This window comes from Amblyraja radiata, chromosome 3 (genome assembly GCF_010909765.2).
Source record: "Amblyraja radiata isolate CabotCenter1 chromosome 3, sAmbRad1.1.pri, whole genome shotgun sequence".
Taxonomy (NCBI): Eukaryota; Metazoa; Chordata; class Chondrichthyes; order Rajiformes; family Rajidae; genus Amblyraja; species Amblyraja radiata.
Window position 1 is genome coordinate 115,773,715 of NC_045958.1, and position 25,340 is coordinate 115,799,054.

At 41.6% G+C, this 25,340-nt stretch overlaps 2 protein-coding genes across 5 annotated transcripts in view; one reads left to right on the forward strand and one right to left on the reverse strand.

The window, feature by feature from the left end:
- The window catches only part of gfm2 (GTP dependent ribosome recycling factor mitochondrial 2), a 46,739-nt gene extending 40,694 nt beyond the window's left edge, over positions 1-6,045 (forward strand). For all 3 annotated transcript variants that reach the window (XM_033018654.1, XM_033018652.1, XM_033018653.1), the window contains exons 20-21: positions 121-303; positions 5,478-6,045. In XM_033018654.1, the coding sequence (XP_032874545.1) occupies positions 121-303; positions 5,478-5,606 (312 nt within the window). In that variant the 3' untranslated portion in view covers positions 5,607-6,045. The remainder of the gene's footprint in view (positions 1-120; positions 304-5,477) is intronic.
- Positions 6,046-12,752: 6,707 nt separating this feature from the next.
- Positions 12,753-25,340, reverse strand: part of hexb (hexosaminidase subunit beta) — a 35,202-nt gene continuing 22,614 nt past the window's right edge. The window contains exons 7-13 of one of the 2 annotated variants that reach the window (XM_033018656.1): positions 24,619-24,799; positions 23,111-23,197; positions 21,127-21,199; positions 19,327-19,501; positions 16,052-16,142; positions 13,483-13,587; positions 12,753-13,275 (exon numbers count right to left, since the gene is read on the reverse strand). In XM_033018656.1, the coding sequence (XP_032874547.1) occupies positions 13,209-13,275; positions 13,483-13,587; positions 16,052-16,142; positions 19,327-19,501; positions 21,127-21,199; positions 23,111-23,197; positions 24,619-24,799 (779 nt within the window). In that variant the 3' untranslated portion in view covers positions 12,753-13,208. Of the gene's footprint in view, positions 13,276-13,482; positions 13,588-16,051; positions 16,143-18,034; positions 18,207-19,326; positions 19,502-21,126; positions 21,200-23,110; positions 23,198-24,618; positions 24,800-25,340 lie in introns of both variants that reach the window. The other variant, XM_033018657.1, reaches the window with a different exon arrangement.

Consider the following 25,340-nt stretch of genomic DNA (forward strand, 5'->3'; position numbering starts at 1 on the left):
TGCCTGTTCTGTAGAGTTACCCCAGCATTTTGTGCCCATAAAATGTCTTGCCTACTCAGCTGGATATGTTTCTACATCTAATGCCTGATTTCAATGTAACGTTGTTTTGTTTGTATCCAGGCACTAAAGCAGGCTGGAACTCAGGTGCTTGAGCCCGTGATGAAGCTGGAAATCATGGTGGATGAGAATCGCTTGAGTGTGGTGCTGGCAGATCTGGCTCGGCGAAGGGGAAGCATCCAAGAAATTCAAATCCGGTTAGAAAACCGGGTTGTTTTGGCCTCAGTGCCACTCGCAGAGATGATGGTAAGTTATAAACATCAAGGAACAGCAAATCAGCTAAATAAGCAACTCAATAGACAGGGAAGATAGACATAACATACTGGGGTAACTCAGCAGGACAGGCAGCATCTCTAGAGAGAAAGAATGGGTGACGTTTCGGGTCGAGACCCTTCTTCAACATTCCTTCTCTCTGCGTTGCCTGTCCCTCTGCGTTCCTCCAGCATTTTGTGTCTCTATTCGGTTTAAACCAACATATGCAGTCCCTACTCAATAGGTAGGGGATATCTATTGTGAAATTTTAGACCAGAATTGTGAACAGACTACATTCATTCACATTTGATGTAATTTTTTAAAAAGTTGTTACTAGCAATGTGTCATTGTCGACAGGAAAATGAATGTATACATCTCTGTGCTTAATATATACAGGTACCTTGCGTTTTATGCTTGTTTAATTTACGCTTTTTTGAAATTATTAATACAAAAGTGTAATTTACATGCAGAATATTTGAAATAACGCACTCAAATTTACGCCTGTTAAAACGATTATGTTTAATTTATGTATTTTTGAATTGCGTAGTGTTTTTCTGGGACGTTACCCCCCATGTAAAACGCAAGGTGCCTGTAAGGTCAGTTTAGTTTCTAGTTTAGTTTATTTATTGTCACGTGTACTGAGGTACAGTGAAAGCTTTTGTTGCGTGTTAACCAGTCAGCGGAAAGACAGTACAGGATGACAATCTAGCTATTCGCAGTGTACAGATACATGATGAAGGGAATAATGTGAATAATGTTTAGTGCAAGATAAAGCAAGTAAAGTCTGATCAAAGATAGTCCCCGGGTCACCAAAGAGGTAGATAGTAGTTCAGGATTGCTCTCCAGTTGTGGTAGGATGGTTCAGTTGCCCGATAACAGCTGAGAAGAATCTGTCCCTGACTGATGTAAACTGGTGCCAAAGAGGTTCATGTTGCCCTTTTATTGCAATTAGGGGCCTTTTGCTTCATTAATGGGGCCGAGCTAATTCTTCAGAGATGCATTTACTGTACCTAATAGCCCCAATTATCTGCTGATAAATTATTAGTATGCTTTATGCCCCCGTCCCACTTAGGAGACCTGAACGGAAACCTCTGGAGACTTTGGGCCCCACCCAAGGTTTCCGTGCGGTTCCCGGAGGTTGCAGGTGGTTGCCGGAGGTTGCAGGTAGTGGATGCAGGTAGGGAGACTGACAAAACCCTCCGGGAACCGCACGGAAACCTTGGGTGGGGCACAGAGTCTCCAGAGGTTTCCGTTCAGGTTTCCTAAGTGGGACAGAGGCATTATGCTCCATTGTCTACACACAGTGTCTAGTTGAATGTTGAACCAAGTAGACGTTGTTAAGAAACACAGATAATATTCAGTGGATCAACCTCAAGATGCAAGCAGATTAGTTTCGAGATAAAGCGTGGAACTAGGCCCTGGGGACCAGCGATCCCGCACACTAACACTATCCCACACACACTTGGGACAATGTACATTAGACCAAGCCAATTAACCTACAGACAGGTACGTCTTTGGAGTGTGAGAGGAAACCGAAGATCTTGGAGAAAACACACGCAGAACGTACAATCTCCGTACAGACAGCACCAGTAGTCGGGATCAAACCCGGGTCTCTGGCGCTGCAAGCGCTGTAAGACAGCAACTCTGCCGCGGCGCCACCGTGCCACCCTATTCTGTTTATTCACGTGCATGCAGGAAATTGGCTCAAAGGCACACCTTCAAGTTGCAAGTAGCTGTGGTTTTTACACGTACTATCTGGCAGGGCAATTGGCCTTTGATCATTTTAATCACTGACCTCCACATATGCTCTCATTCTCTGTCATACCAACCACTATCTTTTCATTGTGGTCAATTTGCTTTTCAGTCTTTTTGTAACCGTTTTTGCACGTGAGTGTTTCTTTTTTCTTTGTTCTGCGTTTTGTTCTTTGTTCTGTCTCGGGCAAGAGTTCACCCTGCATTGTATGACCATTCTGTGTCTCCATGCCCTTTAATCCTTCCTATCTCCGTGTCAATGAACTGACATGTTATCCCGTAGGAGAGAGGCGAAAATCTACCCAACAGATCTGTTTAAATGTACCGAGGGGGTTTGAAAATGAACGTCAGCTATTTGTCAGTCTTGCTTGTGACAGGGGAAATGAAATGAAAGGGAACCTAAGGTGAGGCCACGAGTAGTTGTGCAGACATTTGAGTTGCAGCAGTATCCAAACCTACGCTTCAGAACAGCTAAAGGGATATACACCTGCAGAAAGGCAGTGGTTTATTTAGGATGTGGAGAGGATGTTACCAGTATGGCACAGTGGCGCCGCAGTAGAGTTTCTGCCTTGTAGGGCCAGAGACCCGGGTTCGATCTTGACTACTGGTGCTCTCTGTGTGGAGTTTGAACGTTCTCCCCGTGACGTGCGTAGGTTTTCTCCAGGTGCTCTGGTTTCCTCAAACACTCCAGGTTTGTAGGTTAATTGGCTTGGTAAAATTGTAAATTGTCCCTACTGTATGTAGGATAGTGTTCGTGTGCGGGGATCGCTGGTCTGCATGGACTTGGTGGGCTGAAGGATCTGATTCCACGCAGTATCTCTAAACTAAATTAAACTTTACTGTGTCTCTCTAGCTCTGCAAAGAGACAGGACCCTACAGCCCTCCCAGCAACACAAACAATTTAAATCTAGAACAGAAACTGTAGGACAGGCAGCATCTTTTCGTTTAGTTTAGAGATACAGCCCACTGAGTTCGCGCCGACCAACGATACCCGCACACTAACACTATCCTACAAACACTAGGTACAATGTACAATTTTACCGAAGCCAATCAACCTACAAACTTGTACGTCTTTGGAGTGTTGGAGTAAAGGAGAACACTTGGTAAAAACCCACGTGGTCACAGGGAGAATGTATAAAATCTGTTCAGACAGCACCTGTGGTTAGGATCGAACTCTGGTCTGTGGCGCTGTAAGGCAGCAACTCTATCTCTGCGCCACTTTCTACCGCTGTACTCTGTGGGGAGAGAAACATTCACCGGCTTGTTTAGGGTATTGTCTTCAAGTGTATATGTATACTAGTAAACCTGCCTAATTATGTGAAGGCTAGATTTGGAAGATAGATTCAAACAAATATAAAGTTACTTTAGATGTTCATGTATTACTAGGCCAACTGGGTCCCATTGGGCCCCTGTCACACAGGAGGCTTGGTCCCCAAACGTAACCCGTTCCCCAACACAATATTGCACCACTAACCCGTAGCCCCCACTGGAGGCGTGGTCTCCCAACTCAACCAGTTGGCGAACGTAAGATTCCAGCACTCCCCTGCCGACCCCAGCACTGGACTTGAAATAAAATTCCAATTGCACTTCCCCAATTGCAATACCAATTCCCCCTCCCCCTCCTGTCCTGTCAGGAGCTGGAGTAAGTGTTGTGTGATGGCAGCATTGTTGCAAAGGTCGGGAGGAGGACTGTGATATTCCATTCAGGTGAAAACCTGGTGGAAGCACAGAGTGTTCCTGTATTGCAATTTTATATCGAAGTCTGTTGGAAGCTGGTGCAACAAGGAATTTAACAGCAAAAATCTTGTTAAAGTTGGCTTTTTTTTAAACTTTGAAATATCAATAGCATGAAAAATAAACATCAAACTAGACTAAGTGGGACCCATGTTAACACGGGAAGGCTGGTCCTCCAACGTAATATTCCAACTCTCCACCAATTCCAATTGGTGGCCAGTGGGGGGGCTTTCTGGAAAGCTAGTATGGGTGTTGTGGGCCGACGGGACTTGTTTCCAGAGGGCTAATATGGACATTGTGGGCCGAATGGATTCTTAGGCGCTCAGTCACTCAGGCCTGGTAGGCTGGCAGCTCAGTCACTCAGAGCTGGTGGGCTGGCAGCTCAGTCACTCAGGGTTGGTGGGCTGACAGCTCACTCACTCAGGGCTGGTGGGCTGGCAGCACTCACTCAGGGCTGGTGGGCTGGCAGTTCACTCATGGCTGGTGGACTGGCAGTTGACTGACTCACGGCTGGTGGGCTGGCAGTTGATTGACTCACAGCTGGTGGGCTGGCAGTTCACTCACGGCTAATCCTTGAAATACCATTTTAAGTAGAGTGCAGACCACCAAATGCAATTTCATACCATTTCAAGCAGAGTGCAGGCCACCAAAAACAATTTCATATCATTTCAAGCAGAGTGCATGCCACCAAATGTAATTTCACACCATTTCAAGCAAAGTGCAGACCACCAATTTCAAATGCAATTTCACACCATTTCAAGCAGAGTGCAGGCCATCAAATTCAAAGGAAATTTCACACCATTTCAAGCAGAGTGCAGGCCACCAAATTCAAAGGCAATTTCACACCATTTCAAGCAGAGTGCAGGCCACCAAATTCAAATGCAATTTCACACCATTTCAAGCAGAGTGCAGGCCATCAAATTCAAAGGCAATTTCACACCATTTTAAGCAGAGTGCTGGCCACCAAATTCAAATATAATTTCATACCATTTCAAGCAGAGTGCAGGCCACCAAATTCAAATGCAATTTCACACCATTTCAAGCAGAGTTCAGTTCACTCACTGCGTAGACTCACAGTTCTGGACTTGACTCTCACTCAATCTTCCCGGGTGACTCTCACGTCCGGCCTCCGGGGCTTTATACTCCTGGCCCCCCCGGAAGGGGCGTTAGCTTCATCGTGGTGATTGACAGACGAGAGGACCAATCGGCTGATCTCAAGATTTTTTAAACATTCAGAACTTTTTAATTTTTCATCGATCGGAAAAATCCTCGGGGCTGCCTCAGCGGAGGAGGACTGAGTTGGCCAAAAATCATAGCGATATATGGTAGCGTTTTGTTCTCAAATCAATATACAGCGCAGACAGGAAGTGGTCAAGATAAGACTTTTAGTTATATAGATGTGAAGAAACATGATATGAATGACCACGGGAAAAAGCTGAGTACGGTTCTGCAAACATTTTCGCTCTATTGTGTACCGTTTTGTCGTAGCTCCTGAGATCACAAACAGACAAACAAACAAGTCGAGACTTTTAATAGTGTATAGATAGATAGATAGATAGATAGATAGATAGATAGATAGATAGATAGATAGATACTCTTTGTTCTATAAACCTCTGTCAGCTTTTGCTCACGTTTAAGATGGCTGCATTTGGTGACACATCTGTTCTTATTGATTGGTGCAGGGTTACTCGACTGCTCTGCGCACTTTGACCTCGGGCAATGCTACCTTCACCTTGGAACTGTCCAGCTACGAGCTGATGAATCCACAGGACCAAAGCACACTTTTCAACAAGATGATGGGCGCTCGGTAAGGTCCCGATCAAATGGAGAAACTGATGAACTGACAAGTGAAAGGTTGATACTGTACCACGCACCATATCAATTTCATTTTGTAGCAGAAAATAATTAATCCGCAGTATCACGGGAACACTGACTCTTCGATGTCCGTGGGATGTTCCATAAATCCCATTGGGAAAAGTGCGAAAACGTCTTCCTGGAACAGAATTTCAGATAGTACTGATCAGCTCCGAAGCCCAGAGCTATGATTCAAGGTTCCAAATCTTTGTTAACTAAGATCATTGTCACCAGGAAAGAGTACAAAGTAAAGCCTGGCACTATGTACTGTTGGGAATCATGAGGCAGATATCTCCAAAGCAACTTGATCCAAATATATCACTGAAGTTATTTTGCTGATGTTGTTGTATCTGTCAAAAACGTTCTATTTAATTAAAAGTCAGACATCATTGTAAATATCCCTTTTTATTCCAGAACCCAAGTACACTTTTAACTGTACAGTGTAACTATACAATGACCTCTTGCAGACAGCTGAGATCAGTTCAGCTAGGCATCATGTTCAGCACAAACATTGTGGGCTGAAGGGCCTGTTCCTGTGTTGTACTGTTCTATGTATTGCTGAGGAAACGGAAGTAGACTACTGCTTTTAACTTATTCCGATTTAAACTCTATCTAATACTTGCAGTTTTGACCTCTTTAATTCTCATTATTGAGCTTGCTTTGTTTAGTTTAGAGATACAGTGCGGAAACTGGCCCGCCGGCCCATCGAGTCCGCACCAACCAGCGATCCCTGCACAACAACACTATCCTACACACTTGTAGAAACTATGACAGAGCCTTCCTTATAGAAACTTGCAACTGCAGATGCTAATTTACAAAAAAAAAGGCACAAAGTGCTGGAGTAACTCAGTGGGTCAGGCAACATCCCTGAAGTACATAGTTGTAGGAAGGAACTGGAGATGCTGGTTTAGACCGAAGATAGACACAAAAAGCTGGAGTAACTCAGTCGGTCAGACAGCATCTCTGAAGAAAAGGAAAAAGTGACGTTTAGGGTTGAGACCCTTCTTCTCAACTGAGCCAGGGTGAAGGGAAACGAGATATAGCTGGTGATAAAGAGAGGTATAGAACAAATGGATGAACGATAAGCAAAATAGTAACGATAAAGGAGACAGACCATTGTTAGCTGTGGGCTAGGTGAAGATGAGTTACAAACAATGGAACTAGTACAACGACTGGGGTGGGGTGAGGTGGGATAAAGAGACCTTTGAAACCATTCCCACAATGACCTGTCTGTCCTTGCCTTCTCCGTTGTAAGAGTGAGGGCAAATTTAGGGTTGGGTCCCATCTTCAAACTGAGTCGGGGTAAAGGCCAAAAAAGTCCAATGTGCTTCCTCTTTATTCAGAGCAGCTGAACCATCCGTTGGGGCGATCGACGCTCCCGCATCGGGGTGGTCGAAGATCCTGCGGCTTGGAGTTCCCGAAGTCAGTCTCCGACCAGAGACCGCGAGCACCGTGAGGTTAGGTCCGCAAGCACCCACGGTTGCAGCTCCGAGGTCGATCCCTGGCAAAGGGATCGTGAGCTCCGAGATGTTAAAAGTCCCGCAGGTTCCTGCGGTGGAGCTCTCAAAAGTCAGTCTCCAGCAAAGGCCGCCAACACCTCGATGTTAGGCCACAGTGCGGACGGAGATATGATACGGAAATAAATCGCATCTCCGTCAAGGTAAAAGATTAGAAAAAGTTTCCTTCAACCCCCCCACGTAAAACAAGCTAAAGAACATTAAAAAAATACATTGAACACATACTGTTAAAGCACAAAGATGGAAGGGACAGACAGACTTTTGTCAAGGCAGCCGTTGCTGGAGCCACCCGGTGAGGTAATTAAAAAGTAGGGAGGACGGGTTAAAGTGTTTGGCAACTGGGAGATCAGGTAGAGCCAGGCAGACGAAGCGAAGGTGTTCAGCGAAACGATCGCCCTACCTATGGTCTCGCTGATGCATAGGATTCCACACCTGGAACAAGGGATACAGTAGATGAGTTTGGAGGAGGTGCAAGTGAACCTCTGCCTCACCTGGAAGGACTGTCGGGATCCCTGGACAGAGTCGTGGGAAGAGGTATAGGGACAGGAGTTGCATCCCTGTATGTACCCTTTTTTGTGGAAAATGTTCCCCTGATTACTTTTGTTCAAGAAGGATCTGCGGATGCTGGAAAATCGAAGGTTTCTTTCAATTCTTTCCCCCTTCACCTTAAACCTATGCCATCTGGTCCTCGATTTCCCCAACTCTGGGCAAGAGACTGTGGGTCTACCCAATCTACTCCTCAATCCCCATCAAGTCAAAGATTAGTTCCCTGGGTTTGCTGCCATTGAGCAAGATGTTGTTGCGACACCACTCAACCAGACTTTTATAATTTGATGTTTAAGAAGGAACCATAATTTGATGCTATTTACTTTGCATTTTTGCCACTCAAGCAAAATTGGATCATTTGATCCATGTCTTTCCCAGGGTGCAACAAGGCCTGGTTTCCATCTCCAGGATCCAGGCTGCACTATCATTATGAGTCAAGATGAATTAATCTTGAATCTTAAATGCGATTTGTTTTCTGCCCACAAGAAATACTAATGGAAGCAGATTCCATTCCAGTTTTTAAAGAGAAACCAAAAAAATGTTGACTAAGAGACTTTGTGGGATAGGAAGAGGAGGTTAGGAGGGAGTGATAGATCGGCCATGATTGAATGGTGGAGTAGACTCGATGGGCCAAATGGCCTAATTCTACTCCTTTAACTTGTGAACTATTCTAAATTAACTGATTGTTCACCATGTAGCCTGGAGATGCAAATGTATTTTTTGTTGCACTCTTCAAAATAAATGGATACAATGGTTCAACTTTGTGTGAGTGGCTAAAATATACCTTCAATAACAGAATGAAATATATTTCTGACGACTATCTCAAGCCTAATGTCTGGTTAAAGCACTTTTCAAAAAATGTTTTCAGATCTGGCAGAGTAGATATCAATTAGCTTTGCCGATTGTCTTCTTAATCTTTTTATATGGAAGCTGCAATCTAAAAGTTATATATTTTAATTGCTTTTGCTGGAAGCTCCTGCAAAACCTACCTTCGAATCTACCTAATAGTTACCTAATAGCGTCTCTACTTCCTGAGAAGTTTACGGAGAGTCGATTTGTCAAGGAGGACTCTCTCGAACTTCTACAGGTGCACAGTAGAGAGCATGCTGACCGGTTGCATCGTGGCTTGGTTCGGCAATTTAAGCGCCCTGGAGAGGAAAAGACTGCAAAAAGTTGTAAACACTGCCCTGTCAATCATCGGCTCTGACCCCCCTACCATCGAGAGGATCTATTGCAGGCGCTGCCTCAAAAATGTTGCCAGCATCATCAAGGGCCCACACCATCCTGGCCCCACACTCATCTCTCCGCTGCCATCGGGTAGAAGGTACAGGAGCCTGAAATCTGCAACATCCAGGTTCAGGAACAGCTACTTCCCCACAGCCATCACCCTATTAAACACAACTTCAAACAAACTATGAGCTATAACAGCCTATTGCAATTTATGTGCGTGTGTATATATATACAGTGGCTTGCAAAAGTATTCATACCCCTTGAACTTTTCCACATTTTGTCACGTTACAACCACAAACGTAAATGTATTTTATTGGGATTTTATGTGATAGACCAACACAAAGTGGCGCATAATTGTGAAGTGGAAGGAAAATGATACATGGTTTTCAAATTTTTTTACAAATAAAAAACTGAAAAGTGTGGCGTGCAAAAGTATTCAGCCCCCTTTACTCTGATACCCCTAAATAAAATCCAGTGTAACCAATTGCCTTCAGAAGTCACCTAATTAGTAAATAGAGTCCACTTGTGTGTAATCTAATCTCAGTATAAATACAGCTGTTCTGTGATGGCCTCAGAGGTTTGCTAGAGAACATTAGTGAACAAACAGCATCATGAAGCCCAAGGAACACACCAGACAGGTCAGGGATAAAGTTGTGGAGAAATTTAAAGCACGGTCAGGTTATAAAAAAATATCCCAAGCTTTGAACATCTCACGGAGCACTGTTCAATCCATCATCCGAAAATGGAAAGAGTATGGCACAACTGCAAACCTACCAAGACATGGCCGTCCACCTAAACTGACAGGCCGGGCAAGGAGAGCATTGATCAGAGAAGCAGCCAAGAGGCCCATGGTAACTGGAGGAGCTGCAGAGATCCACAGCTCAGGTGGGAGAATCTGTCCACAGGACAACTATTAGTCGTGCACTCCACAAATCGGGCCTTTATGGAAGAGTGGCAAGAAGAAAGTCATTGTTGAAAAAAAGTCAAAAGAAGTCCCGTTTGCAGTTTGCCACAAGCCATGTGGGGGACACAGCAAACATGTGGAGGAAGGTGCTCTGGTCAGATGAGACCAAAATTGAAGTTTTTGGCCTAAATGCAAAACGCTATGTGTGGCGGAAAACTAACACTGCACATCACCCTGAACACACCATCCCCACTGTGAAACATGGTGGTGGCAGCATCACGCTGTGGGGATGCTTTTCTTCAGCAGGGACAGGGAAGCTGGTCAGAGTTGATGGGAAGATGGATGGAGCCAAATACAGGGCAATCTTGGAAGAAAACTTGTTAGAGTCTGCAAAAGACTTGAAACTGAGGCGGAGGTTCACCTTCCAGCAGGACAATGACCCTAAGCATACAGCCAGAGCTACAATGGAATCATTTAGATCTAAGCATATTCATGTGTTAGAATGGCCCAGTCAAAGTCCAGACCTAAATCCAATTGAGAATCTCTGGCAAGACTTGAAAATTGCTGTTCACAGACGCTCTCCATCCAATCTGATTGAGCTTGAGCTATTTTGCAAAGAAGAATGGGCAAAAATTTCAGTCCCTAGATGTGCAAAGCTGGTAGAGACATACCCCAAAAGACTTGCAGCTGTAATTGCAGCGAAAGGTGGTTCTACAAAGTATTGACTCAGGGGGGCTGAATACTTTTGCACTCCACACTTTTCAGTTTTTTATTTGTAAAAACATTTGAAAACCATGTATCATTTTCCTTCCACTTCACAATTATGCACCACTTTGTGTTGGTCTATCACATAAAATCCCTATAAAATACATTTATGTTTGTGGTTGTAACGTGACAAAATGTGGAAAAGTTCAAGGGGTATGAAAACTTTTGCAAGCCACTGTATATATATTCTATGATATGTGGTCACACTGATCTGTTCTGTATTTATGCCTAAAATATTCTGTCGTGCTGCAGCAAGCAAGAATTATATTGTCCTATCTGGGACACATGACAATAAACCCTCTTGACTGGAGTCTCAATTTTTGACATGCTATTTGGAATATTTTCCATTTAGTTAAGAACAGCTATTTAAAAAAAAGAGCTGGCACATCTAGATTTTTAATGTTGATGGGCCATTTGTGGCTTAACAAAGTGTAATGTAAGCTCTCATCATTGTTTTTCTCTATACATTTGGATCCATATCAGGAATTCTTTTTATGATCTTGTTTACAATGCCACTTGAACTTTCCCTCTCAAGTCCCTCTGTCTTATCAGTTTTAAATCTGGAAATTTAATGTGCGGACTGTAGATTCATTATAAAATGTAAGGTGGTTCAGTACAGTATTTAATCTAGAAAGGCACCTCCTGTATCACCCCCTCTCCAAAGTTTGCAAGGAGCTTGCCAAATGCATGAGGAACTCGTAATCAGGCTTTTAAATGATTTAAATTGGGTGCTGCACTTGAAATCATAGATCCTGGACAAGGTTAATGAAATAAATCTTTGGTATCAGATTAAGATAAAAAAATGTCAGTGCCTGGCAGATATACTTTAGAAATTGCCCAATAAATTAAGACATCTTGGCTTTTAACTCCTTGGATAGGAATGGGTAATGTTTCTGGTTTGCGACCCTTCTTCAGACACTTGCAGGTTGATTCGTTAGTAATAAATTCTCCAGCTTTAGACAACCTCTACAAAAGCAAATTCCCAAGCCCAGGCTGATCATGCACCTAAATCACTCCCCTGCCTCCCCACAATCTAATCCTTTTGTCTCACACCTAGTGTTCATCTCTGGCCTTTGCCCAGCCATCTGCCTATTAAAGCACCCCTCACCTGTGTTCACCTGTGACCTGCTATGCTTTGTCCTGCTCCATCCACTCTAGTTTTTTTCTCCCACCTCTGCAAGCAGTCCGAAGGATCCAGACCTGAAATGTCACCTATCCATGTTTTCCTGAGATGCTGCCTAACCCAGAGTTATTCCAGCATTTTGTTTCTTGCCCTTGGTTTCATCCAAGCCGAATAGGCCCATCCAGCTGCATTTATTTTCTGCACATAGCAGGAGCCACTATAGTCTCACGGTGGTCCGCTGGACTGGAGGGCGACATCTCCGTCCTGGATCGATCGCCTCAGCGCAGAGGGAGAACAAGGAGGGAAGAGACGGAGACTAAGACTTTGCCTCCATCACAGTGAGGATGTGCTTGGTGAACTCACTGTGGTGGGTGTTTATTGTATGTTTTGTTTTTATTGGTTCTGTGTATGACTGCAGGCAACATAATTTCGTTCAGACTGAAAGGTCTGAATGACAATAAAGGAATCTAATCTAATCTAATGTAATGCAAGAATGCATGAAGCCTTATGATCTGTCAGTCCCATAATGACAATTGTTTGAATATTGTGCTAAAATTTCCCTTTGAATATATTAAATGCAGTGTGGAATAGAATCTAGAAATCATGCACAATAAACAGGGACCCATTTTGCTGCAAAAATGATTAAAAATGAAAGCAGAATGCCAGATGCTGGAAATAAAATATGCCTGAATATGTCTGAAGGGTCTCGACCTGAAACGTCACCCATTCCTTCTCTCCAGAGATGCTGCCTGTCTCTCACTGAGTTACTCCAGCAGCATTTTGTATCTACCTTCGATTTAAACCAGCATCTGCAGTTCTTTCCTATGCAAATAAAATATGCCTGCCAGATTCTTAATGTTTGTCCACTTCTCCATGTAAAAAAGATAGTTTGTGACCAAGTATAAGGAGATGGCAGATTAATTCCCCCTCGCCGAAAGAAGGAAAAAATAGCTTCAAATCTACTGCCAATTTAGTTTACTAATGAAAATCATAAAATGTTCAAGAATGTTTCTCAAGCACTGAATTATCAAGATTTTATTATTAATTTTCAATTAATATACATAATGCATTTCAAACATTTGTTGCCTTTACATAATTGATAACAGATGTCTCTTTTAATTGCAGAAAAAATCTCATAAAATGTAAACATTTGAAATATGTAAAATGTAAACAATATATAACTGATCAATGTGGCCATGTAAACAGATAGCATTTCCACTACCTGCAGATATCATTCCACCACCACCACAAAATGCAAAGTTCAGAAACAGCGTAACAAATTTAGAAATTATAAAAATATTGAACTTTATTGTACGATATTTCCTAATCTTTATATAAAAATCAAACATTCATTCTTGTTCAAAGATATCAACTCTCAATGAAAGTTGATAATTTCAATAATCCAGTATTGTTTGTGAGCATCAAATTACGATGTTAGCATTTTTCTCCAAGAGTGATTCTTTATTCATTTGGATTATTTTTTATCCTTGTATTCATAATCGCAATAGCCAACGAACAGTGGTTCCGCTGGTACGCCCCGCCTATACAACAGAAAGAAGTAGAGTTCAAACAGAAAGAACTCACTCAAGTTCAAACAGTTTTAAACACGAGTCTCTCAATGTTCCAAGAGCAATTTCAATCTTTGAAGTTAATTAAATTATGATCTCTTCACTTTTTTAACAAACAGAGGAAAAAATACAGAACAATTAAGATTTTAGCACAAAATGGAGAATGAAATAGTTTCTTACTGGACCATGCGGCAACGATGTTTTATTAGTCTTGCGTAGGCATCACCCAGATCATTTGTTTCTGCACTGCTCCAAAGGCGCTCACTTACAGCACTTGCCCGAGGCCTTTAAAGTTAAAATGAAAAGATTGTGGTCAAATCTGACAAAGTTAGCAACAATTAACGGTCTCAAATTAGTAATCCTGTAACAGAGATATTCATTCTTATGAACAAACCAAAAAGGTTTCACCAAAATTTGGTGCAGTAAACTGTTATTACACAGTACTATTGACTTACAAACAAATAATTGTGACACTGGCTGAAAAGAGCACCTTAGTGTTGGGTTTACATCCAGAGAAAGACTTGGTAAACAAAGCAAATCTCCCAGTTTATGGTACATTTGAGACACACCTTCCCTAGCCAACATGGACCTACCAGGCAACACTGGCTGAGGTCATTTGTGTCTGGTCCTGATCTTTTCTCATCTCCAGGTCTTCACCTCCCCTTACTTTCAGTCAGAAGGGTCCCCCACCCAAAACACCACACATCTTTTTTTCTCCAGAGAGGCTGCCTGCCCCATTGAGTGGCTCCAGCACAGCCTTTGTTTTTGTAAACCAGCAGCTGCAGTTCCTCGTTACTCCCAACGATTTGTTAAACAAATTCCATCTATCCAGAGATGCTGCCTGTTCCGCTGAGTTACTCCATCATTTGGTGTCTATCTTCGGTTTAAACCAGCATCTGCAGTTCCCATCTACACACTCTTTCATAGAAACATAGAAAATAGGTGCCGGAGTAGGCCATTCGGCCCTTCGAGCCTGCTGATCATCCAACTCAGTATCCTGTACCTGCCTTCTCTCCATACCCCCTGATCCCTTTAGCCACAAGGGCCACATCTAACTCCCTCTTAAATATAGCCAATGAACTGGCCTCAACTACCTTCTACCTCAACTACCTACCTTCAACGTTGACTCAACGTTAATGTTGACTCAACTCGATCCCATCAAGCGCTGAGTTACTGTTACCTCAAAATCTAGCATTTTCCACAACATTGACACCAGGCTGACTGGTCCAGGAAGTTTTTCCATATCGACAAACAAAACTTCTGCCATTTTCTTATTCCCAATATAATGAATATAGGATTAATGGGAGGTTGATCGTCAACACTAGGTGCTGATGGGCTTGTCTCAGTACTGTGTTTCTGTCTTTAATTTCTCCTGTTTCAGTCTCTCAAGAACCCAATTCAACTATTTTATTTGATCCTCAAAAGCATGGATCAAACTTCATAAAAATTGACCAACATTTATTCTGAGTTGAGGTAGAGGAAATCAGTTCAACATCATTTTGATGTCCTCAATTTCATGTTTAAATACAAGTTGTCTCATTGTCCAAGTGACCCATTCTACATAAAATAAACTTGAGGGTGTGAAGCTATTTTGGTACCCAGTACTGTGGTGTGTCCAAGAACCCCAACTTCCAATTATGTAATAGACAATGTATCTTTGCAACCCGTCTACATTTGCTCAGAGCCTACTTTCCTACCCACCTCTTTGGCCAACATGAATACATTGCCAAGTCCCCTATCAAGTCAGAGAAGCGAGCATTGATCTTTGCAACACCTCACTCATGCCCACTATGCTAGTTATAACCTCATGCCAAGCATCATCTCCTTTTCATAAAGGAATTGCAAATGCTGGTTTATATAAAAGACACAATGTTAGAGTACACGGCAGGTCAGACAGCATCTCTCAAGAAAGTGGATATGTGATATTTTGGGTCAGGGTCCCTCTTTAGTGTCCTAACCTAAAATGTCACCTCTCCATGTTCTCCAAAGATGCTGTCACGCCCACTGAGTTACTCATGCACATTGTCTCACTCTTTCATAAAACTGTGCTAACTGCCCACTTGTGATTTTCCAAATACCTTATTATCACATCCTTAAATGTACTGCTGTCAAGAGTTTCCTCGTGTTAAAATCCACAAAATTCTGGATGATAAAAAGCAACACTTCCACAATATTTGTAGCCACTTAAAATCCTAGGATGTGTGCCATCGTGTGCAGAAGTTGTTGCAGCCAAACTGATAGATTGAACTATAGTAACATTCCCATGGCTTGTGGAGAAATACGGACAGGAGAGTTTAGATGGCTACGGGCCAAACGCAGACAGAGGGGTCTAGGCCAATTTAATCAACATGAACAAAATGGGTCAAAGGGCCTATTTCCACCTCTGTAAATCAACTTACAACTTGTCTATAAAAAGGTAAATGAAAAATGTATTTAGAATTTACAATGGTTAAAACTAGCAAATTGTCAAATTGTACATTAATACAGGGGTAATTCAAGTTTTCTATGGGAATGATAAAGAAATGACAAGTATCTCTGTATGATGGGAAATATATTTTTAAATCTCAGATGATATCTTGCACTAAATGCTGTGCCCTGTATCTACACTGTGGACAGATTGATTTAATAATGTATCGACTTGTCTTTGACAGGATGGCACACAAATGGCTTTTCCCTGTACCCCAGTACACTGGACAATAACGAACTAAAGTAATATTTATCACATGGAATGCAGTTTAAGGTTTTCTACCATAAACGTGCGGCAAGATTGGTTGCATCCACAAATTCTCCCCACAGACAAGCTTCTCCCCCAAGCACGAGTTTCTTCTGTGCCTCAGTTCCTGTGGTTGAAACAAACAAGGTTACTTTTGGATAGATACAACAAATATCCAATCCAAATGAGATTTTTAGAAAGCACTTCCAGAATATAATTTTTTTTTAAAAATCAAGTTAAAACTATTTAACAAGGTGGCAGATGTCAGCATTTAAGATCACAAACAAAAATGCTGTAAATACTCAGCAGGCTTGGCTGCGTCAGTAGGGAGTGAAACAGAGCAAATGTTTTTGGTGAAAGACCCTAAGTGGAAGTCTTTACCACAGAAGGCTGTGGAGGCCATGTCAGTGGATATTTTTTAAGGCAGAGATGGATAGATTCTTGTTTAGTATGGGTGTCGGAGGTTATGGGGAGAGGGCAGGAGAATGGGCTGAGGAGGGAGAGATAGATCAGCCATGATTGAATGGTGGAGTAGATTTGATGTGCCAAATGGCCTAATTCTACTCCTATTCCTTATGACCCTTGGTCAGAACTAGGAAAGGGACAGATGCTGCTCAATAAGCTGCAGGGAGGCATGTGTACCTGTTAGGATAAACTGAGTTGACATGGGGGATATTGGGTCAATGAGTGAATGGAAGCAGTTAGAGTGGGAATAGAGAATAGAATACAAGAATTATAAAGTGCAAAGTAAGAGGACATGGCCAGCAGATCAGGGTGGGCATGTCATCCTTTCCCAGAGGACATTTTAAAATAGCTTGGGGAGATGGGGAATAGAAATAAATATGTTGTGGTATATCAAAGATGATAGAAATAGAGTTACCTGACATGGAATTGAATATTAAACATTAAGTCCAGAGGCTGCAACATGCCCACACAGAAATGCTGTTCGTCAAGCATGTGTTGGGCGTCTTGTAGTAGTGGAGGCCACAAAGCAATGTGTGAAATGAAAGTGCCGTAAATCAATGTAAACAGTGCAGTACTCTCGAATATAGGCGTACATGTCAATTGCTGCTTCACTTGAAATGACTGTTAAGTTCCCTGGACGGTCGGAAGGGAAGAGGTGAAGGACAGTGAAGCTAGTACAATGATGGGTGGGGGAGGGACAGAGGATTACTTGAAGTCAGAGAAACCAATATACATGCTGCTAGGTTGTAAGCTGCCCAAGCAAAATATGAGGTACTGTTGCTCCAATTTGCATTTGGCCTCTGACAATGGAGGTGGCCCAGGACAGAAAGGTCAGTGTGGGAATGGGAATGGGAATTAAAGTGTTTGGCAACCACAAGATCAAGTAAGCCCAGGCAGACTGAGCGAAGGTGTTCAGCGAATCGATTGGGCAGTCTATGTTTGGTCTCTCTGATGCATAGGAGCCCACACCTTGAACAATGGATAACAGTAGATGAGGTTGGAGGAGGTGCACGTGAACCGCTGCCTAACCTAAAGGGACTGTCAGGGTCCCTGGTTAGAGTGGAGGGAGGAGGTATCGGGACAGGTGTTGCATCTCCTGCGGCTGCAGGGGAAGGTACCTGGGGAGGAGGCGGTTTGGGTGGGAAGGGATCAGTTAACCAGAGAAGGTGGAAGACAGAAAGGGGTGGAGATGGTATCTACCGAGTAGTATGCTTACAACCCAACTGCACTGCTGAAAGAAAGAATTTCATTGTTTCATCTTGACACATATGACAATAAAACCCAATATTGCTGCACAGACGACAACCTGCAGTTACAAAATGAATATAAGCTTCATTCACCCAATTCATTTAAGTGTTGCATTTAAACCAATTTTCAAATTGTTGGTCATGTGAGTTTCCACACCTTTAACCACCTTTAAAACCAACTAAAAAGATTGCAATAAAGAGAGTTGTAACAAAAAAATTACCAGCTCACTAACTGATCAGAACATATACTTAGCCTAGAGAGCAAATGGACGTTCATAGGTGGACAACCATTTTGCTACAAACACACCATTGAAGTCGCATGGTTCCACTTGGTAAATCTTCCGCCAGTCTTGACCGTAAGAAATTACATTCAAGTACCAAGGAGAGGATATGAGAACATGAAATTTAGCAGCTGTTGCTGCTGCCATTTCCTTCTGGTAGCCACCTTTCCACACATGAACAATGGAGTCCGACTTCAACTACAGTGCAAAAAAAATGTAGAGACAAAACCCAGTGTCACAATTACAGTCTAGCTTGCAAATAGTGAAATTCAAGATCCTTGGGAAGTCAGCATTTTTGGACAAAATGTCTTGAGTATTTGCGAAATCCTCCATTCCTTCCACCTCTAATTCTTATATAACAACGCAAAAAGGAATGCCGAGAACGTGGCATTTCTCAAAGTACAAACTAAAGTAAACAATGAAAAGCATCCATAATTAAGCTTAAGCAGAAACATTTTGCCACCAGTGCAGAGCAACTAAATGGGAGTTTTATGACCAGCGAGTTCAGAACGCAGCAGATCCATGCTCACCATGCAAAAACCAAACAAGCCAAATGCTTTAGCCCACAGTGAATCAAAAACAAATAAAAATACCGGACTGCAGAAAAAACATTAGAAAAACACAAACGTGGTATTTGCAAAAAGCATTCAACTCTGTTAAATATCTCTTTATAAGAAATGTCTTTTGAGTACCACAAGACATGGGAGCGACAGTGGCGCAGCAGGTAGTGCCACTGCCTCACAGCTCCAGAGATCTGCATTTGATCCTGACCTCGGGTGCTGTTTACACATTCTCCATGTGACCCCGTGGGTTTCCTCTTGGTGCTTTGGTTTCCACCCACATCCCAAATTCCTGTGGTTTTGTAGATTAATTGCCCCTCATGTGCAGGGAGTGGATGAGAAAGTGCGATAACAGAACTAGTGTGAATGGGTGATAAATGGCTAGGGTAGACTCGGTGGGCAGAAGGGCCTTTATCCGCTGTATTTCTCTCTAGTAGTGGACAGTTGCCCAGCTGTTATTAGGCAATTGAACCATCCTATCAACAACTAGATAGAAATCCTGAGCTACCATCTACCTCCTTGGAGTCCCTTGGACTATCTTTGATCTGACCTTACTGGACTTTATCTTCCCTCTCAACTCCATTCTCCTGCCTTCTCCCCTGTAACCTTTCATACTCTTACTAATTAAGAAGGAACCTAAGAGGAAACAAGGGAACACAAAATCAATGGCTGTTATAGTAGCTGTTTCCGATAGCTAGAATGAGCATAATTGATGAGCAAATTGGAAGAGGGACAGACATTCTCATCAAAATACCAACCATTGAAATGGAGGGGTTCAACTTGATAGTACTGTTGCCAGTCCTGTCCATAGCCAATGTAATCTAAGTACCAGGGTGCAGCCAGGATGGTTGTGAACCCAGCTTTTGTTACTTTATATAGCTCTGCCTTCATATTTCTTGCCATCCACACTTCAACTATAGTGTTGGACTTAATCTGGAAGAAGAAGTTATAATTAAGAGCAAGACCTTTTATATTTAACAAACATGATGTTTTCATTTAAAAATGCCCCTAAAGTCAAATTAGTTTTGTACACCATTTTGGCGCACATGCATATTTTCATTCTCTGATTTGATTTAAAAACTGGAAAAATTGATGGTGATTGCAGGTTTTTATTCAACATTAGTTATGTTCATTCTATTCTAGGAATCCAGTTCTTGAATTTGATATACTGTTAGAGTTGCATACAATTAACATTTAAAATCTAATATTGCTTATTTTGATTTCTGATCTAAAATTTGTATAAAGAAATTGAGTCATGAAATTAATACATTCATAAATCACACATTGGAAAGTATGGATGATTTAAATGCAGATGAACAGGTTTGATGGAAGGGGAAGCTTTATTAGATTCTAACTGCAAAACACAATTTTGCCAAATGGAAACAGAAGTGGGGAATTAAAATTCCAAATTTGCAATAGAGACCATTTATCTCATACGTTTTCAGTTCAAATTCTAAGTGGAATTGCACTCTTGCTACAATAACTGCAACCAATATTGATCAAGTTTACTTTGATGAATGCAATTGTAATAACATTACAACTGTGTCAAACTATTACCTGCTTTAAAAAATATATTTTCTGCTATATGTTAATTCAAGTTTAATATTCAAGATCCCTTCAACCAAATTATGTTTATTCAACCTTCATAATTTCAGAAACTCACTCACTTATTCCACTCACTATTAATTTTCTCAATTTTATTCTTGTCTATAAATGATCCCAAACTGGTTTGTTAAGTACTTCAAATGGCAGTCAAGAGGGGAGCACACAAAAGCATGGAGAATCGTAGTTTAAAAATTAATCTGCTTCTCTGCCTTAGCCTAACTCTCACAACTATTCTGGTTATTTTTTCCCCCAAAGTCAAACCAAAGTCAAAAAAGATTTGAGTTTTCAAACTAATGGATAAAATCAAGAGATACTAATTAGTTGGAAATTTAAATGCATCAATACATGCAAGCTTTTGTTCTTCAGATTTTCTTCACCCCTCACACTACTATCATCTTAGAGAAAGGCACAACACCAGGGTGGACAATGGAAGGGAAAAAATCTCAAACAGCGGTAACATTTCAAACAGCAATAAATTTAGACAGGTGGACATGCACATTTTAAAGTTGTCCATTTTTTACTCAATTGGAAATAAAGGATGTCTTCAAGAACCTACTTCATTTTATTCGAAACATGAGCAGCTAATAGTACATTATTTTGAAAACTCCATGGCTTGTAAGTTTAAATATTGTTTCACCGTCTCAAATGAATAATGCAAAGAGCCAAAAGCAAGCCATGCAATGCCAAGCATTTGATTAACAGAATTAGAAGCTGAAAAGTAGTCTGCAAGTCGACATTGGCAGCAAGAAAACCAAGCAAAGCGATTGCTTCTGTACAAAAAGATTCTCAGAAGTAGCCTTAAAAAAGTTTGAATACTCTCAATCCAACTACATCATTTTTCTCAATTTAAGTAAGCGATATATTTAACAAATCTAAACTTTATTACATAACCCAAAACTATAATGCCTTTAGGATGCTTTTAAGAAATGCAATTAAGATGGTCATATACTTACCTTCACTCCATTGTCAAAGACTTCCTGCCACACCATATAACCCTTCAAATTGGATGCCACGATATCTACAACACTGCAAGCAATAGACAAAGTCAATATGCCCAAATGCCTGTTTCCCTCAGCACAAGCCTGCAATTATAACTGTTAAGAAATGAATTTGTTATATCTAATGGCAGATGTTGTTAGATGTCCTGCTACAACTCTACAAGATCCATACAAGATACATTTATTTGTCACATGCACCACTTGGTACCGTAAAATGTGTGGTCACCATACAGCCATACAAATAAAATAAAGAACACAACACACGATAGAGTCCAACATAAAACATCCCCCACAGCAGAATCAAAGTTTCCCACTGTGAGGGAAGGCACCAAAGTCATCCTCTGTTGTTCTTAGTGTTCACTTGTGATCGGGGCATCCCGAGCCCTCCGCAGTCGCCGCTACGGGTGGCCCGCTCGCCGGGATGCTGGAACTCCAACGTCGGAGCGGGAGAACAACCTCAGCGGCTTGGAACTCCGAATCGGCCGCTTCCTACCAGAATCCACAGCTCCAGGAGTCCACAGGCCGCGCCGGGCGGAGATTCACGCTGGCGGACCTCGGCAAAGGGTCTCAGGGATTCCGCGATGTTGGTCAGCGCCGCCCACGATGGGAGCTCTTCGAACCTCAGCTCCGCGATGTTGGAGCAGCGGGCCCACCACTCCGGAGCTTCAAACGGCGATCCAGGTAGGCATCGCTCCGCTCTGCTCCGCAGTGAATCCAGCGCTGTGACTCCGCTGCTGAAGCTTTGGTCTGGACCCCGGCAGGAAAGGCCACTCCGATCCAGTTGGTAGGCCGCGAGGAGGGGGGGCGAGGGCGCGACTCGGAGAAATAGTTGCGTCCTCGCCAGGAAGCAGTTTCCCCCTGAACCTACCCACATAGAGAAAGTAAAGAAACTCCAAAACAGACTTAAGACAAACTAAAAGAAAAAGATAGGAAAAAAACCAGACAGACTGTAGGCAGAGGCTGCCTTCAATGTGGCGCCCATAGTGGAATATCTATATCTACAGCGTGAATAAGCATAGCAACGTAAAAACTTTACGTGTAGTTAAAAATTGCAAATCATAAAACATTTGCTAATATACAACAAAATAATGACAGCAAGTCTGTGATTTGAAACAAAAGATTAAATTTCATCTTACTAACTACTGCTTGGACTCTATTCATATGATTCGTTGAAGGATACGTCAGGCCGAGCAAATTAAATATCAAGAACACTTGGGGTGACACGTTGAAAGCAATTCCCTCAATTATTGAAAAACAATAATAATCTTCATTTTCAGACAATATGCCCAACAATTGAAATTTGATTACAATATTTTGTACCCAATCCAAAATGAGTTATAGAAAATCAATTAGGATAAAACAGTAGAAATCTTTTTTAATTAGCTTTGAACATAGTGCTAGGCGAACTCAATGTGATCTTGGGATATTATCATAAGAGAAACAGAAAATAAATTCTGAGTAATAGTTTGGAAATCATGAATGGCTTAAAATGGTACTTTTAAACAGGCCTATAGTGAAGCAGACAGTTACATTTGAAATAAAAGGGACCTAATGTGCCAGACCTAATTTGCCAGATTCTTTCCCATCTGGGGAGAATAACAATTTAGAATTGAAGCTCGGCTAGCAAGCAAGCAAAAACAAGGAGGACCCAGCATTTAAAATACAAAGTGTGCTCAATAAACAAGCATTCTGAAGAGAGAAGAGTATTGGGACAACATTAATAAATGGAGAAATGAGGAGGGCAGTTGAGTGTTTATGAAACATGACTACCAAAAAGAAACAACCAGCTTGCTAGCCTCATGCACCTCCAATTATACAGTGTGGTTTAGTAAAGTAAGATCAATTTCAAAGTATGTGAAAAGTATTTTGCAGTGTTTAAAGTGATAGCCTGTTTGAATATTTACATTATTAGCTGTAATGCTTAGTGAAAAGTACTTACTTCTGAATATAGAAAGATTCAAGTTTTCTATAGTCACTACCAAAGCCTTGTTTACGCATAAACTCTGTAATCATGGGATTTGATTTCCTAGAGAAAATAAGGGTCAAAACAGGTACAACTTAATTCCAACCAACAATGCATGTACCCAAACCATTTAACAAAGAAACCATATTTATGTATGTGGTTACAAATATTATTTTTTTAATATAAAATTATAAAAGGCTGAATGCACTCGTTATATTAATGCAGTTTGGTATACTCAAATGTACATTTGAACAAACCCACCAATTTACACAATTTCACGTACACTCGAACAACTACGGTATAAATACGGCTCATACTTCCATACCATTGTAGCGGCACCAAACGTGGTGAATAAGGCCAGACGTCAGGCAGGTTCAAACAGTAGTTTATTCAGGTTCTTACACGTTAGGTTGGTCCGCTAACTATATTATCATTGCTACTGAAGCTGAGCGAGGTTGTTCTCTCGGGCTCAGCTACCTGTTGACTGCTAAGGTCTCGAGGTGAGATAAACTTAAGTAGCAGGACACTCCCCCTAGCCCATGACGTCACGTGCCAGCCCTCGTACCTACTGACGAGTGTTCGACCATAAGTGGTCCATGTATTAGCCGACGCCACACCATATCTATAAAAATGTTTCAAAAGCAGCCAATGTGTATCTTTGTGCAAAGATGGTGTATTTAAAGAAGATGGACTACAGCTTGTTGTGGATAGTGTTGTGAAGGACTCATTTCATGAAGCTACTGTATCCTTTTAAACCACTGCAATCCTGAAGAAATAGCGCTCTACAATAATGGCAGAGAGTTACACTGATGAGTAGCACAAGTTCAGTGCAAGCTGTGGGGGAAATGGTTATGCTTTTTACAGAACTACATCAAGTTCAGAAGTGCATCCTGTAGACCTGTTGCACTATATCCAATGCAGTGGATTTTGTCTATGGTATAGGTGTTAATCAAATTGCTTTATCCTGTCCATGAATTGTCATAGTTATCTGGAGCCTAGTCAAAATATACATGAGTTCATACCAACGGCAGAGCAAGTAAGGAAAAGCACATATACAACTTTTGATGATGTATATTGCAGGGGCTGTTTTTTTAGATTTGGATTATTAAATCCGACGTATATCCTACTTATAGCGCAACATTGAATGGCCATTGTCAAGACTTCAAAACAAAATGTCAGTTGTTTTAATGATAGAAATTAAACCAGTCTTGGCCTCAGAGATTGTGATCGTCCATAAGAACTCGCCAAAAGAAGTTTAACACTAAATCAGCAGCAAGTGTTGTAATTTATCAGCAAGATTTTCAATCTGGTCTTGATATAAACACTTGAACAAATTATCACTGCTCAGTGGTATCAGTAAAAAGTACTCACTGTTTGACATTTAACTGCATCCGTTATAAAGCAATATCGCTATCAGACTGGATATTTTAAATTAAAATATTGAATAAATAATTTGAATATAGAAAATGGCAAATTTCACATACCAACAGGCAAAATTCACTTCATCTCCTCCCAAATGGATAAAGTTATCTGGGAACACCCAGCTGATCTCTTTGAATAGACGATTCATAAAATCGTAGGTTGCATTTAAAGCAGGATTAATAGGTCCAAATGTTCCAGAGGGTGTCTCACCATTATAACAAGGAGTGAGGAGGTTCGGTTGACCTAGAAAACATATTAAAATTAGTTACATAAACAAGGTACATTCAGATATTTTCAACTTTCTGACCCACAGATCAGTGAGGAGAGGCAGCATCTCTACAATTATTCTCAACATCAAGGCTCTTCAAAGACAAGGTCTTAGATCTCTACATTATTCCCTATACACTGTCAACAGTGCAGCCAAACTGGGTTCAAACTATATCAACCAGTTTGCAGATGATGGAAATGGTTGAAAGCTTCAGGTTCCTTGGCATTAATATTAGCAAAGATCGGTCAAGGGCCACGACTCGAATGCAACAGCCAAGGTAGCACACCACGTCTCTACTTCCTTAGGAGATTAAGGAAATTCAGCATGTGACTTGCAAATGTCTACAGATGCATTACAGAAAGCATACTATCGGGTTGCATCACAGCTTGGTTTGGAAGAGCTCTACCCAAGACTGCAAGTTGTTAGATGTAGCTGAATCCATCACACAGATCAGACTCCCCACCTCTGACTTAATTTACCCGTTATTCTGCTTTGGGGAAAGTAGCTACTTTTTTT